This window comes from Dromaius novaehollandiae, chromosome 1 (genome assembly GCF_036370855.1).
Source record: "Dromaius novaehollandiae isolate bDroNov1 chromosome 1, bDroNov1.hap1, whole genome shotgun sequence".
In the NCBI taxonomy this organism is placed as follows: domain Eukaryota; kingdom Metazoa; phylum Chordata; class Aves; order Casuariiformes; family Dromaiidae; genus Dromaius; species Dromaius novaehollandiae.
The window spans coordinates 74,808,923-74,824,798 of record NC_088098.1 but is presented as its reverse complement, the minus strand read 5'-3'; the positions used below and the strand labels follow the sequence as shown (position 1 = coordinate 74,824,798).

At 44.0% G+C, this 15,876-nt stretch overlaps 1 protein-coding gene across 3 annotated transcripts in view; it reads left to right on the top strand.

Annotated features, from left to right (window-relative positions):
- Window positions 1-5,571: 5,571 nt before the first annotated feature.
- Window positions 5,572-15,876, top strand: part of KIAA0930 (KIAA0930 ortholog) — a 92,279-nt gene continuing 81,974 nt past the window's right edge. For all 3 annotated transcript variants that reach the window (XR_003261318.2, XM_026114096.2, XM_026114095.2), the window contains exon 1: window positions 5,572-5,949. Coding sequence is in view for 2 of the 3 variants with exons in the window: in XM_026114096.2 (XP_025969881.1) it covers window positions 5,805-5,949 (145 nt within the window). In the remaining variant the exon portion in view is untranslated. The remainder of the gene's footprint in view (window positions 5,950-15,876) is intronic.

The following is a 15,876-nucleotide window of genomic DNA, read 5'->3' as shown; positions in this document are numbered from 1 at the left end:
CAGGAACAGCACAGGAACAACCTACAGGAAAAGACTCAGGTGCAGATGGCTCAGTGGCTTTAGCTGTAGAAGAGAGGGATCAAACCGGACTAAAAACGATTCATAATGAGATCAGGATGCATGTTTCTACTCACACAACACAAAAGTGAGCATCTCCATCTTCCATTCAGCAAATGGGCAGGGGGGAGAGGGACAGGAGAAAAAGAAAGCTAAATGGGTGGAGCACCTCAGACTTTGGAAATACATGGCCTTAAGTACTCTGTTGTGCATTCAGGAGGGTAATCATAAAGGCTAGCTTTAGCTGAAGAAAAAAAAAATCTAACAACATCCTACAAGGTAGCATTTTCAGAAACCTTAACTGTAGGCTTAATTTTGGGAGCAGAATTAGTCCTGCATTGAACACACTGGAAAATTCTACCAAATAACTTTGAATTATCTTTCAAGCTGACCAGCTTAACACATTTTATAATGGAAGGACAAAAATTGCTGTTTCCTAAATCAAAATGACATCAGGTAATTAAGAAGGAAGGCGATCATGTTAAAACTGCAGAGTTAATCTCTGAATATAAACTCACCTGGCAGCCCACTGACCCATGAATATGCTTTCAGTATAGAAGAGCAAACTGTTGAGGATGAAGATATTTTGATTTATGATTAACATATGTAAATTATACTGCCTAATCTCTCATGAATGAAACTGCATTTAATTGCCTCTATCTGTAAAACAGATACAGCATTCATTTGCCTCATATGGCTGTTGTAAATCTGAATTCTTTATTATTGGTAAAGAAAGACATTACAAGCATGCATAGTACCTTTATTGTTTTTCAGTGTGTGGAAAAGGACTTCCAAAACTTTAGAATTAGAAAGGAAAGTTCTATTTCTGCAATGTGTGTACATGCGTAGCTTGAAGCACATAAGTAATTCAGGTCTCTGACAGGCTATAAATAGGTGCACAAGCCTTTATAGGGTCAGCACTGTAAGACATTTATTACTGGGGCTGATCCACTGGAAGTACATTTGGATGCATTAAATAAATGCATATCTGCTAGCTTGCAAATCTGTTAGGTATTCACACACCATGTGGCCTTATTAACATGCATTGCAGACTTGCTCTACTGGCGGCTACTAAAATAAATGTAGTAAGAAAAATACAACACTGCACAAAACTGGAACAAGTTATTTATAGAAATATAGCAAAACTTGACCTTTACTAACTAATTCCACATACTTCACAATAATTCAGCTAGTTATCTAAAGAGAACTTGGGCTTTTTGTCACTCATTTGCTTTAGATTTCTGCTGTACAAAACATACAGTCTAAGCTGAAGTGACACATCCAGCCTATCCATTGACCCGCAGTTTTGGGCCTGTCCATCTTGATGATCAATATCCATCTCTTCTCACACAAGGACACAAAGTGCTTTCTACAGAAGAGTACAGGGATGCACTGTCGGAATGCGCTATGGGCCAGCTGCTCCCTAAGGGCTGAGGGCCAGTAGCAGCTGGGGCTCCCTGAGCGCAGCAGGGCCTCTCCCACTGCCCCAAAAGGGAGCAGGGCAGCTGGGGGCAGCTCCAAGTCCAGATCATCAGGCAAGTTTGTGGTGACAAAGCAGGTCCAAGGTAAAGCTATGAAGTCAACCTGCAGGTCAGGGTCAAGTCCAGGGCCAGCAGGGTCAGGTGCAGCCCCATAATTGCCAGGCAGGTCCACAGTGCTGAGGCAGGGCTAGGATCAAGCTGGGAAGTCAGCCTGCAGGTTGGGTTCTGGATAAATAAGGCCCACAGCCAGGCAGAGCTATAGCTGAACTGGAAACCAGCCCCCTTATAGCATGGCTCAGACAGGGACTGAGGCCCCAGGCCAAGTTTAAATACGGCTCCAGGGTCCCTGGGCAGTGGGGTGTGGGGGAGGCCTCAGGTGAGGCTGGTCAAGGACATTAAGACCTATTAGTGCCCTCTGGGCCCTGACATCCATCCCCCTTTGCACAGTAGAGAATTTATTATTTTGTGTATGATTGAGTTCAGTGAGAGTATGCATGCTAGGACAGGACTCCTGATAGCCATTATAACGATAGCATGGTGCTAAGCAGCAGTGAAGAAGAATGGCCTTTAGGAGCAATATGTAAAGAGAGAATACAATTCCCCTCTCCCCCAATCAGAGTTTGGCTAGACAGATGGCTTCCTTGTTTTAAAATGTATCATGGGATCTTTAATGACCAAAATCAATTAGCATTTCAGGGTTCCGACTGATCCTAAGGATACTTAGTCAATGGCCTCTTTTAGAAAACAGACTTCATCCTTGCACTTTCTGATCAAAACATAGCATGGTACCTAATGGTGATTGATGGACACAGGAAATAACAAGGTGGTTAGACAGCTGATAGTTATGAAGGAGATAATTACCTGTGATCTGCTAGGAGGTATTGTTGGGTAGGGAGGCCCATGAGATGAAAAACAACATAGGAGTTGTCTGTGGGCCTGCTTTGGTAGAAGCGAGAGGAAGTTGAAGCTAGGGATAGGAATATCATTTCATTATACAGAAGGCATGGATGGGACAGCAGAAGGATTTGCTTAATTGCCTCCTTTTAAGCTGAATTGTTGGAACTGTAGGGTGAAGTGTTAAGGGGTCACAAGAGGGGCTTAACTACTGGAGGGTCAGGAGAAAGGACTGGAAGGTTGTCCACTGAGCAGTGCCAGGTGGGGAGGCTCTCTGCTGAGAAGAGTAAGGCAGGAGGACAAGGAGGATGTGTAGGTGGGAAGGTAATCTGAGAAAATGTCTGAGGAGAATTAGAGCTGTCAATGGCAGGGATATCTGCATTCATATGTTGCATCTAGGATTTCTAAGACTGAAGCATGGAAGGTGACAACAAATTGTAAGTATTTCCATGTACCTCTAACTTGATACTGAGATAGCAATCAAGTAGTAATCTATTGTGGAAAACGCCTGAGCCTTAGCTAGTACAGCATGGCATGAGGTAAATGAGACCACTAACTCCTCTGGCAGCAGAGATTCCTTCCTCCTGTCTGAAGTGTCATATCTTGACAATGCCAGGAACAACCTGAAGGTAGTACAGGACAGTCTTCTGCTGTTCTTCCCTTCTGTAAACCCATGGGATTCAAAAAAAGATAGCTCTAAAGCATGCATTTGCATGTGACTGCAAAGCATTATTCTTGCAAATCCAAGAAACAGAACTAACAGATTTAACAACATAAGTGATACTTAAGTCTGTCAATTTTACATCCACACTTCCCATTGCTTTGTAAAATTAGTTATTTTACCAGCAAAATGTTGTGTTGACTTCAGGTTTCTATCATACTTCAAATTCAGCATATGGGACTTCCATATAGAGTGTTCTTGTCTATACTCCCCATAATTGGGAAATCAATATATAACTGTAAGTAGTATTCGGCAAGTATCTCATTGTTAACATATTTGTGTCAGAAGTTGACATGAAACTGCGGTTGGAAACACGGAGTACATGTGTGCTTATTTTGGAGAACAATCAGCATTTGGAAGCTTTTCTTTCTTATTAAGCCCTTTGCTTAGTGTGAAGTTAATTTTTATAAGGAACTAGCAAAAAGTCCAAGTCTCAACTGATGCCCAGCTCAAGTCTTTAGTCCTTTGCCCACTTTTCTCTTCTCTTTCCATCCCCCCTTCAAGGCTTGCCAAGTTGCAAACAGAATTCATTGAAGAAAAAACAGGCTTTTGATACGTTTAAGAACTGAGGAGGGAATAAAATAAGATTATACACAAAAAATATTGAGCAAATTGTTTGCAAAAGGTGATTTGGTCTTCAGAAGAAGTGAGCAAATAGTTATATTGCTCTTGATCTGTGGCTTAGCAAATGTTTAAATTGTGAGCTGTCTGAGGAAGGAATGGCTACTGTGCACAACCAGAAGCAAGTGGGGTTGGGGCCCAATCTCTGCAGCAAAAGCTGCCTTATCGCCACCAGCTAGCTCACCAGTTCCCCGTTCACCTCACTAGCAGGACACACTAATGCTGAGAGAGAGGTCACCCTGTTGGGCGTTTCGTGAGGTCAGGCTCTTAGTATTGCCTCTGCACGGTTTCAGCCAGCAGAGGAGAGACAAGGAGGAAGGCAGTGGCAGCTGGGTTAGAGGATTTGGTGTGAGGGTGCAGCACCAGCCAGTGGGGCAGAGAGGAGAGCTCCAGGTGGGTTGGCATGAGTCCAGAGCAAGTCTGTGGGTCACAGAGGAAGCTGTGGGAGGAAGGGAAAGGAAGAAAGTGGCCATCAAGCCTTACTGTGAACAAAAGACCCTAGATCAAAGGCCAGCAGGACTCTGTGGGCTGTTGTGAATGATGGCCAAGCACTTGGCTATGTTATCCTTGCAGAGCCACCTGCAGCTGGATTTTCTGACCTTTTGGCTTGACCTCATGGGGTTATAGACTAGAGAGCTTTGCCTAGGTCTTCTGAGAGCCTAACCTGGACCCACCGCTGCTAAGAGCCAGAGGCTGTGGGCTTTACCCACCTGAAACGCTTTTTTGCATTTTCTGCTTTAACTTGCTTGGTTTCCACAGGAAAAGAATATTTCTGACCAAGCCAAGTAGCAGGTGAAAAGCAGTATGTGTGAGCAGGAGGGAACAAGCAAGGCTTTTTATTCTGGGTGAGTGCTGTGGGTTCTTGCGGATGCGCTTGGCAGAGCAAGCTGTTGATGTGGCAACTCTGTTTTTTCTTGCTCTGTTTATAGCTTCCAGAGTCTGTAAGAAGTTTTTCTTTTCTATCCCATACGCCTAAGGTGTGTTTGTGGAGCAAGGAGTGAGGCCTCAAGCATGTTCAAATCACAAAAGGCCTGTGTAAGTATTTTCAATTTATATCCAACTATTGCCAAGAAAACCCAGCTGTTCCTGCCTGGAAGATCTTCCAGGTTTATGGAACGTGCTGCCTCAATTTAAACTGGGATTATTCACAGATACCAGCTTACTCACAGGTTTAAACTTCAACATGTCTAACAAATGCAAAACTAGCTGAGGCCTGAATTGCTAGCTGAGGCCTGAATTGCAACATCATGAACGGAAGCACAGAGAGGTGAACGCTACAGCCCTTTGTTCAGACTCAGAAAAGAGAACGTGGCCTGGCACTAGGTGCTGGTGCTACCAGGTGTGCTGCCCCAGCAGCCGCACCTGCTGCAGGTTTAATCAAGAGCCTGTAATCTTGAGCATTTGGTTGTGGTTTAACCCATCCTGCTAAACATGTGGGTGTAAGCTGGAATATAGACTAAACATCTAGCTGTCTGTGCTACTGGCAGACATTCAGGTGCTCTGTCTGCCTTTTGCCTGTAGTTTTTCACCTGTCCTGAAAGGTTTGGGCAGGGGGGATTACCCCTTGCCCACGCTGGCACAGCACTAGCCCTGCGCAATCCGGATTTGTAGCTAGGCTCTGACACGTTATGGGTAATAACCCCCCAGTTTAACGCGGCAGAGCGTAACCAAAACGCCGAGCCGAAGCAGCGAGGAGGGCCCAGCGCGGGGGCGGCTCCCGGGGGCCGGGTGCCCGGGGCCCGCGAGCCCGGGGCCCGCGGCCGGTGCTGCAGGAAGCGGCGAGCGCGGCGCGCTTGAGGGCGGGCGCGGGCGCGGGGCCGGGCCGGCCCCGCCCAGCGCGCTGTGCAGCGCGGCGGCGTCCGCGGCGCCGGGGAAACTTTGCGGGGCGGATTTAAGCGGGGCCCCGCCTCGGCAGGCGCCGCGGCCGCCCGCTGCCGGCAGGGCCGCGCTGGTGGCGGGGCGGCAGCGCCGGGTGCCGCGGCCGCCTCCCCGGGGCGGGCTGACATGAGATCATTGTCGGCGGCGCCAGCATGGCCTCTGTCAAGAGTTGCGGCCGGGCTGGGCCGCGGGACGAGGAGGCGGACGGCGACCTGGACCGCTCCTTGCAGCAGATGCTGCGGGCGATAGCGGAGGAGCGGAGCCGCGCCGGGCTCCGCCAGGAGATCAGCGGCCTCGGTGAGTCGGCGGCGGCGGGGCGGCGGGAGGCTGGAAGCGGCGCCGCAGAGCGGGGGGGCGGCGGCGGCGGCGGGGAGCGGCTGCGCCGCGGCTGCCCCCGGCTGTCCCCGGCCCCGCCGCCGTGGGCAGCCCCCGGGGGCAGCGCCCCGGCAGTCGGGACCCCCTGCACACCCACACCCCCCTCCCCGGGTGGGTCGGGAGGGGGCTCTGAGCTACACTGGGGTCTCCTGGCTTGCCGTGCGCTGCAGCCGCCAGCCCTCATCGTGCTGGAAACCTGTTGTGTGCCCCGGGTCTGCGCTGCGCTGCGAGGGAAGGCCGCATTTCGCTGCCCGGAGCCCGGGGACGGGCGCGACCAGCTGTTGGCTCCATTGTCTGAAATGCCCTTGGAGGAAAAGGGGCAGAAGGCACCACACGCACGGGCTGGTTTTTAACGAGAAAGTATGCATCGTGTGTTCTGGAATACAAACAAAATATTCCTTTTTTTTCCCCTTCTTTTTTTTTTTCCACTTTTGCCAGCCCATGGGATCATACGGCTCTCAAATGATCTTTGTATGTAGCTTTTTTTCCCCTCTTATGAGTCAGACACCTCCCTTCTCTGAGTAAATGACTTCATGCTGCTTGCCATGGTCTAGTAGGTGTGCAGTGTTGTGCTTCTTGGTGGTCAGTTATTTTCTTAATCGTGGAGAGTTGTTTTTTTTCTTCATGCTTTTCAGCTTTAACTTGCTTATTTGCATCTTAATGCAAATTTTACATGACACATCTTTATTTACTTTTTTGGAAAAGCATACATGTTGCAAAATAGAAGTTTGAAGTTGAAATTAATTGATGTTAGGCAACAGAGTGCTACAGTAGCTTCCTGAACCAAAAGCCTTCGCATCAGGAAATCCTTCTACTCTAACTAGGCTAATGAATAGAGATGGCTCAATATTATGAGCAACAATAGAGATCATTTGACAGAAGTTCTTGATATGAAAACTTCTTTTACGTTATTCAAGTTTGTGTATAACCTGGACTGGATCTTGTACTATTCAGCAAGCAGATGAATGCCCCAAAGTCCTTGCGGGGTAAGGGTTTTAAATTATGAACACTTAAATGAAATACTTCTGTTATTTCTTCCACATGGCCTTTAGTAATGGCTTTACTTTCCTCAGCTCATTTATAAGGGCCTAACCTTCATTTTTGAGTCTTTCTTAAAAACTCAGAATGAGGTTAGAGTTTTAATGTCTTTTGCAAATATTGGCCAGGAAAATCCCACTGGTTCTCCTTCCAAACTTTGTGTACCTGCCTGTCTGCCAGTGCTTATTGTGGCCTTTACAGCAAATGGGCTCTCCTCCTTTTTTGCCTCATATATAATGAAAGTCCACGCAAACAGAGTGGGATTGAGTCTTTCCTGCTTATTTGTGTTTTACGTAATGGAATTGGATCTCCAGGTTATACTGTAATGTAAATATGTTACTGGACCAAATAAAGTGTTATGGCAAAGAAACTGCAAAAAGAAAACCCAAGGAAAAAAATCCAAATGCCTGTGAGAATTGTTAAAGAGCTGTTGTCAGCTCATGTTTGGCCATATAATACTTGAATGAAAATAAAGGCTCATAGGAATAGAAATGTTACCATTGCTGCTTTATATATTTTATATTATATATACCCACACATGTGTATGTGTGTATATATACATACATATCATATGCACATAATGAAATTGGAGTATGGGAAAACTGTACTGGCTGGTGAGATCATAGAAAGACTTCCTCGCTCCTTTTGTTGAACATATATCTATGATAACTAATCATGAGAAGGGTCTTACTGTGTAACTTTGGGCTAATCATACAAGTAATGAGACAGGATTTCACCCTTATTTTACCAGATAAGAATTACTAAGAAAAACGTCAGTGAGAAATGCTTAGTTGATTGCACTGAGAAACTAATACTGGTCGTGGAGAGTGTCCTGTGAATGTATAAATCGGTGTGAAAGTAAAGAACATGGTTATATGTCACTACAGGAGTGTCTTGGATGCTGAGTTTTATATCAAGGAGATGAAACCGAGCTTCTAGCTGAAAAACTGGAATTTGACAAGCTGTTATGTCTTGCCCGAGAGTGTGGTGTCCTGCAGGCAGAAAAACACCGAACATCCTCCTGCTCTGATAGATAGCATGGTAGCTGATAGGATGGACCTTCTTGTGTGGTGGTGATGAGACAGTGTAGCAATTTTAATGCATGTATGAGGGGAGAAGTTGGTCTATGGTGACTGTTTTTGAGCAGTTACTGAATATCAGTTCCCAGTCGGTGCTTTCCTTGCTAATCCGTGGGTATTGCAGACCCACAAAATGGGACTCCTCTCAGGATTGAAGGCTGCAGACTCAGGTTGCCAGATATGCCAGTTTTAATTGTCACAAACTCTGAACAGCTCTCTTATTTATACAGATTGCCACTTCAAGTTTGAGAGGAACTTACTGGCAAGCCTTCTGAAGTTCTAGCAGAGAAGCTCTCTGTACTATAACTCTCTACGTTTTGTATTGGAAAAACTTTCCAGATCTCCATTTCGTGGTGTGCACCATGTTACCTAATGTATAACCCGTGAATTGCTGCTCTTATTCTCCATTCCATTATTTGTTTCTGGGGAAGTAAATACTTTAAATACTTCTCTTGGGAGAAGTCCTGGGCTTTTGGAGTTGTGCTCCATAGAAATTGTACTTGGACATAGGGCTATCAGGTGTGATCTTGTAACTGAAGTTTATGGTATGTCTGGTCTGCAGTGGAAAGTGCTGTTGCAGGACCTACACTAGCAGCAGTGCAGGTGTAAGGGCCATAGGCTTTCACTGGAGTTCAGTGCTCACAAAAGCATTTGTGGTCCCATATGTGGCCTTCAGAAGCTTTGCCTGCTGTGTACGCCTTAATGGTGCTATTCAAAACAGCTAGAATTATCATAATGCCTGAAAGTCGCACTTTTGACTGTGGGGCAGATATACCCATGGCTTGTTTTAGGAAGTGTTTTTTTTCCCCTCTCTTTTTGTACTGGCCAAATCCTTCAGCTGTGTCGGAAATCCTAACAGGCTAAAGCCGTTGTGAACTTCTTGTGTTCTCTTGAAATCACCTCATAAAGACTCTCGCCCTGTAAATCTTTGAGTTTTCCTCAGTGTTTTCAACTCATCTGTACTCAAATGGGACTCACTGGGTCATCATTTGGGGGGCCTCTCTCCTCTTGTGCATTACTCCTTTGCTTTTAAGAAGGAAATTGCTACTTTTGCTGGCAATGGGTTTTGGTGGGAGGGTTTGTTTCATTTCAGGCGTGCCAAATGAGCGTTTACATAAGTATTGTCCTAAAATGTAAATCCCACAGCGTGGGATCTTCCTGATTTTCCTGTTTGAGTAATGTGGAAAATACAACAAATCTTTTGATATTACACTTCAAAATAATAACTCATATGACTCCTCATCAGGCTACTTAGAAGGAAGGATGATGTCACTCCGAGAGGTCGGCATATTAGTGTCATCCAGTTGTGCAGAATGTTACGCTAGTGTTGCTCTCTATTTGCTCTGAAATACAGTTTGCTAGAGCATTCCTTTAGCAAAACAGTTCTTGTTCTGGGGGAATGACAGACTGCTGTAGCTTTTTAATAAAGCTTTAGATGCTGACCAATTCCATATAATTTTCTTTAAGTAAAAGTTTGTTGGGTGGCTGTGAATCCTGTGCCCTTTCTTTTAGGATCTAGTTAATGTGAACATAAATAATGTGAACCACAGACCTTTTCAACTGCTGCTTTTCTGTTTGGAGTCTCTTCCCTTGCTGTATTTACTTTCTTCAACCAGGCTGCACATACATCTCTGAAGGCTAAAGCCCTGCACTGGGAGGGTGGGTATTTTGTTTGCTTGTTTGGGTTTTTTTGGTTGTGCCTGAAACTACTATGTAATGTTTTAAGATGCTTAATTTCTCTGTGTCCTTCTGTCCTCCAGTGATAAACTGCCCTGTCTTTAGTCTAGCGAAGTGCGCTTGGATGGAGGTATGACTTAGTACATATTGTGATGTATAATTAACAAAGAAAAACAAATAGGTAGATCTGAGTCGTGTCCTGAACTATGACCAACCAACGATGGAGATTTAGCCAGGTAAAAGGTGGAAAAGTCGTAAGGGTTCTAAAAAGCAGCTAACTTCTCCATAAGCTGTAGTGTGCAGGCTTGAATCATCTCGGGAGCTCTGGGAGATCAGCAGTAAATAAGCAGCCTAAAATTGCTGTCACCAAGCACTGAAGACCTTTAGTTGTAGTGATTACAAGAGCTGGTGGAGAGGCCAGGTCCTGGAGAAGGCCTGCTAGTCTTACCTGTAATGAAGAAGTTATTTTTTCTTTCCGCTTTCCTGTTGGTAGCGGAGATCTTCTAGTATTTCTCTGAAGGACTTGTGGTGGAGGGCAGACAGAAGAGTGCATCCTTGGCATCGGGGCAGGAGAAGGAGGAGCAGGTATCCTCGAAGTCTGAGGATCGCTTGGACTTGTTTGTTGCAGGTATCTACCTCAGCACTTGTCATGTGAATAAAGACAGGGAGATGATTCACGTGCTAAAGTATCTTGGTGAATAGAGCCTGGTCTCTAGTGTTCCTGAGGGAGAAGGAAAGGTGAGGTGGCATATACTAAGTGCTTGTGCGTGTGGGTGTTGTGAAACATGGACACGCAAAGGCCAAAGTGGGAAAACATGGGCAGAAGGGTGAGGGGGAGAGGGAGAAATTTTTGGAAAGCTTAAGCCAAAATAGGTTAAAATTGAGAGTTAAGAACAAGTATGGGTTGTTTGCATCTGAAAGTACTAAATGCAGGCCTTAACTTTATCATGATCTAAAAACTATTTTAATTAAATTATAATATTCAAGAAGAATGTATTTGCTTCCAAGACTTAAAGCCAAGCTGCTGAGTAGGTGGAAGTATCTTCTGAGAATCTGGTGAAGTGCAGAGCTATTTTGACAGGAGTATATTCTTCATTCTTGTTTATTCCTAGAGCTAGTTCAGTGACTTGTCCAGTCAAAGACAAGAAACTACAAAAGCAGGAAAACTTTGTTTTTCTTTTGATCTGTGAATAATCAGGTATGAAAATTACATCTGTTCTTGCCGAGACTTGAGGGGCGTTTGCAGCCAAACTCGCCAAATACAGATAATGTCTCCCTGTAATGTGTTAGTTTAAGATACTAATATGTTGATAAATTTACTTTTTTTCATTCCACACATTTAAAAGGATTTTATTTAATGAGTTTGTAAATACTGCTTTTTTTAGTTTTACTTAATATTTGTCCAGATTATTTTGTCCTATTTATAAAACATTTTGTAGCTAATGAATATGAAATTTCATAAAAGATGAATATTCAAAATTTAATTGTAAGTAATAATAAAGTAAAAATAATAAATGCTTATAGAGTAACTTCCTAATGAGCAAAAAATACCACAGTCTTCCAGCCAGGAAGGATATATATATCTTTTGGAAAAGTTCTAGAAAGTACAAATGCAAAACAGGATTAAAATAGGTTATTTAAATCGGAGTGAAAGCAAGTTCTTTGAAGTCAAAGTGATTTAACCAGCTCACCCTGGCTATGGAACCTCAGACTTATGTTGGAGAAAGATGGGAAAACAGCATAGAAAATTCAGGGAGAAAATTGGTACAATGCAATTTTTTAGAGGTAGAAAGGGAAGGTAACTTTGAAGTTGCTTTTTTTTCTTCTTTTCTTTTTTTTTGTGGGGAAGAAGACTAGCTGGGAGAAACTCTTCAAATGAAGCATGTGCGTTGATGTTTGTCCCGTACGAGAGTATGTGGGTACTGTGGTGTCAGGAAAACCAAAGGTGATTTGGGAATCCAGTTATGCGACCCTGGCAATTTGGTCATGGGAACAGGCTTGTGGTCGCCTGCTTGCCCTGTGCATGGGGTCGATGAGGTGGCCGATTTGCTCGCAAGCGCGGTGGCCGCAGTGGCCTTGCTCGCTTTTAATCCCAGTGCGGCGTGGGCGCAAGGAGCAGGGCTAGCGGCGGTGAGGGGAGAGAGGAGCCCGTAGCACCAACCTGGGATGGGCCTCAGCGAACACCACTCGCGCTAGGAGTGCAAATTTGAGGGAGGGTAGTTTGGGCTCGTATGAGGCCCAGAGTGGGCAATCTTAAAACCAGGGCATGGTGCCAGTTTTTAAGGTAGCGTCTCTTGTTATTACGCATCAGTGAGAACAAAGTGATTGAAGGCTTCTGCTGGGAAACTTCATTTCTGGCAGGGCTCTGCTAGGTGGCATACTTTTTCTTGATGAGATTTCTTTCTGATAGTGTCAGAGAATAAAAGAGAGGCTGTGATTTTTGCAGTGATGGGTTTCCAGTGCTGTGGCGGTGGGGCTATAAATGAGAGAATCTCACATTTGGAGCATGAGACTTTGATGTTTGGCTAAGATTGTGTAAGATTACACACAGAAGAAAGTAATACTCCTTAATATTGCAGAAGAAAATAAAGTAAATGATTTTAGAAGTAATGTTGGGGTCTTGTGCCCTAGGACCTGATTCTACCACTTACGAAGCCCAGCAAAGGATATTTAGGAATATCAACATAGGGTCAAGTCCTTAATGTTGGTTTCCTTCTCACCTAATTTTTACTGTGCTGCCTTCTGACAATCGCATAAACAAACTCTTGGGCTCTTAAGAAGCTGATTGTTTCTGTTTGTAGTTATTGGCTACTGCACTGTGGAGAACAGCTATCAGGGGTGCAACTCCAGGGCTGCAATCCTCCAAGGTAAATAACTTTTTTTACAGTGGTTCATTTAAAATCCTATTTTGGTTGTTAGAACCCTGTTCCCACTGTCATAGCTGATGGCCTGTCAGTCTTTCCATTACGCACCAGTGTTTTCGGGGGATTTGTAATTTGTGTATAAAAGTTGTCTGTCAAGCTCCCACCAGAAGCTATCATTTCAGATCAATAATAAAATGTGGTCTCTTTTTAATACAGCTTTTGCATATTTTTGAGCAGTTAGGTTATTAGTTTATTCTTGCTTTTAAATGGAGATGTGGGCTTACAGGGTTTCCAAGTCCTGCTTAAGGATATACAAGTTCCAATTACAGGAGTCAGGCTGGAGATGCTGAAATAAGGGGTTGTGTTTTTTTTTAAAAAAACAAAAAACAAAAAAACCCCACTCCCTTAAACTGCGTGCTCTGTGTGAAGGTCCCCCTCTAGATTGGTATTGCTGTTATTAAATGAGCAGTCTGTCTTTTTAAAGCAACAAGCCGTGCTGCTGTTCAGCTTGGATACCAGCAGAAGTTGCTGGATGCCCAGTTTTTTGAAAATGAGTCCTTCGCAGCTGAGTTATGAATCTGTAAGACTGACAATGGATTATTTTTAAAAGACACATCTCCTATGGATGTAGTAATGTAGTACTACTTCACGCTGTAATAGTTTGGAATGGTTGTTCTAGCCCTGTACCTTATAAATCTTTAATGGAGGTGCAGGTTGCAGCTGAGTTGTGTTTTGTACTTTAAGATGGATGGGCCTCTCTTATGGATTAAAAACGCAGCTTGTCATTATACGTTCAGGATGGAGTCATTTAGGCTGAATTTGAGGAAAAAAAAATTACTGCTATTAAGTAAAGTTAGCAATGATTGCTGCATCTAATTATACTTGTGAATGGCATAAGCAGGATCAAGATATCAGCTCATTGATATTGAAAGTAATACCATGAAGTGATAATGATAAAGTGTAAGGAGAAAGTCTATGCAAAATCAATTCATGGTCTCAGGAGTGATGCTACAATCAGTATTCAAAAGATGTAAAACAAGCTTCATTTGTGCTGTTTGCAGCTCCTTAGGCTGAACAGGCCAAATGTCAGAGCATCCGGGTTGCACGTGTTTTTTTGCATGATTCCAAAGAACAACTTGTTTTGCTCTATGCAGGAAGTCAAATACAGTCAAGATATAGAAACATCAGATACAGTGTCAAACCCCTCTAGAGGAGTCATGGCAAATTGGGCACACTTGAACAAAAGTCCCGTTGCATGAATTTAATGGAATACAAGATACAACAGCAGTCCTAAGTAAATGCTGTTTTTCAGATTCTTACTGTTGAAGGTGTGAATGTTCTACGTAAGGGTTTATAGGGCTTGCTGCAATCCCATTTTGGAAACAAGGCTTTAAAACTGAAGTTCTTGTCAGTGTGTTTTGCCTGGCCTCCCTGTGTGCTTGTATTACACAAAAATTGAATCCTGAAAACTAGAATATTCTTAACCTTCCTTTCAAAGGTGGAATGAAGATGAAGTGAGGGTAATAAAATTGGAATTCCTCTAGGGGTTTCTTAAACATATTTCATTAGGGCTCTTGAAATTAAATCTCTTTAAGGTGAATGTGTTGCTTTGAGAACAGGTAGTGCGTTCTGGCGTTAAGAGAAATGCTTTTGCGAGGAGGTGCCCTTTCTACCACTACAGGTTGGGGCAACAGCTAACGGTGCTTCTATTTACGCTGTATCTGGTGTTTCAAAATACTGTTTGCGTTACTGTTTTCTTTCTTACAACTGGATCTGTCAGAAAGCATAGTGCTTGGCAGGCAATAGATACCGTCCTTCATGCTAGGATCAATTTAAAAGCACGACAGGATGTTTGCTAGTACAACAGCGTGCTCTACATTCAGAGGCGAGTTTGAGGCCACCTGATCTATCGTGCTGTGCCTGGTACCCTGTGCTAAGCTACATCGTTGGACTCCGCCTCTCCCCTTTTAACCAGGGTGTGCTCAGTGACCCAGGCTGAGACCGCCTCAGGTTTTGATGTTAGTGTTTGGGTGATGAAAATCTTTATGGCTCAATAATGACCTAGCTTTCTGTAAGCTAGCCGCATAGTGAAGAGGGGCCCTGTATTGGTAGTTGCCAGGGTCCTCCTCCGCGCCTGGATTCCTAATTTCAGGACACTTGCATTAGGCATTGCTGAGGCTGTCTCAGTCCCTCCTGGCTGCGGGGTGTACGGGCTTCCAGAGGAAGGCAGGCAGCACTTCATCTTTGACTGCTGGGGTGGAGTTTCCCTTGATCAACAGGATGTGGAATGTAATTATATTTGGGAGTAACATAGATCATTTTAGCTCCAATCTCACTGTTAGTTTGCATGTCTAGATACACTTCTCCTTTTTATCCAAGCTTGGTATCTGGATTTCTTGGTTCTGTCTTGCAGGACTGCATTTGATCACTAGGAACTTGTGAGAGGGGGATTAAAGTGACAGTGAAGTGTGAGCTGTCTTTGCACTGTGTGGTGTTTGATTTAACTGCCTGGAGATACTGAAACATCGTCAAAGTGAGGGAAACGTTTTGAAATGGATTTACAGTATTCTGCTAAGAAACATAAAAAGTTTCACCAAACCTTTATTCTGTTTTTTGTGCGCTTATTCAGTGAAGAAATACAGGAGTTCTTGAATGTCTAGCAGTGTTATACATTCAAATAAAGAGTACATTTACTTAGCTGCCTTAAAAGACTTTGAGGGGTGGGTTTTAGTTTCAGTGAAACTCAGAGCTCCCTACTACACAAGGAAGGCTGTTCAGTGTGATTTAAGTAATCCATTTTAAGCAGATGTGCCTGTTGTCTTACAGGGGTCACTCCTGCTTATTCCTACCTGAGCTAATCTTTCCTGAGCCAAGGCAGAGTCCTACAAGACAGTGAGCTCATTGCAGTATGTCTTAGAGGTGAAGCTCTGTGCAAACCTAGGTGAGTCACTAAATAGTTGTGGCCCAACTTTATACGTTTTGTAGGAATGTGTGTGTGTGTGTGTGTGTGTATACACACACACATACACATTTTTTTTTTGGTTGGTTTTAGTGAGAAGTTTAATTCTGCCTAAACAATGACAATCTGAATGAGTGGCCCACCTTTCTAATCAGGATGACCAAACCTTCTGTAGCCAAAGCATCATGGGAATGTGACAAGGCCCTGTTTTTTATGTTTGTAATAGGGAACT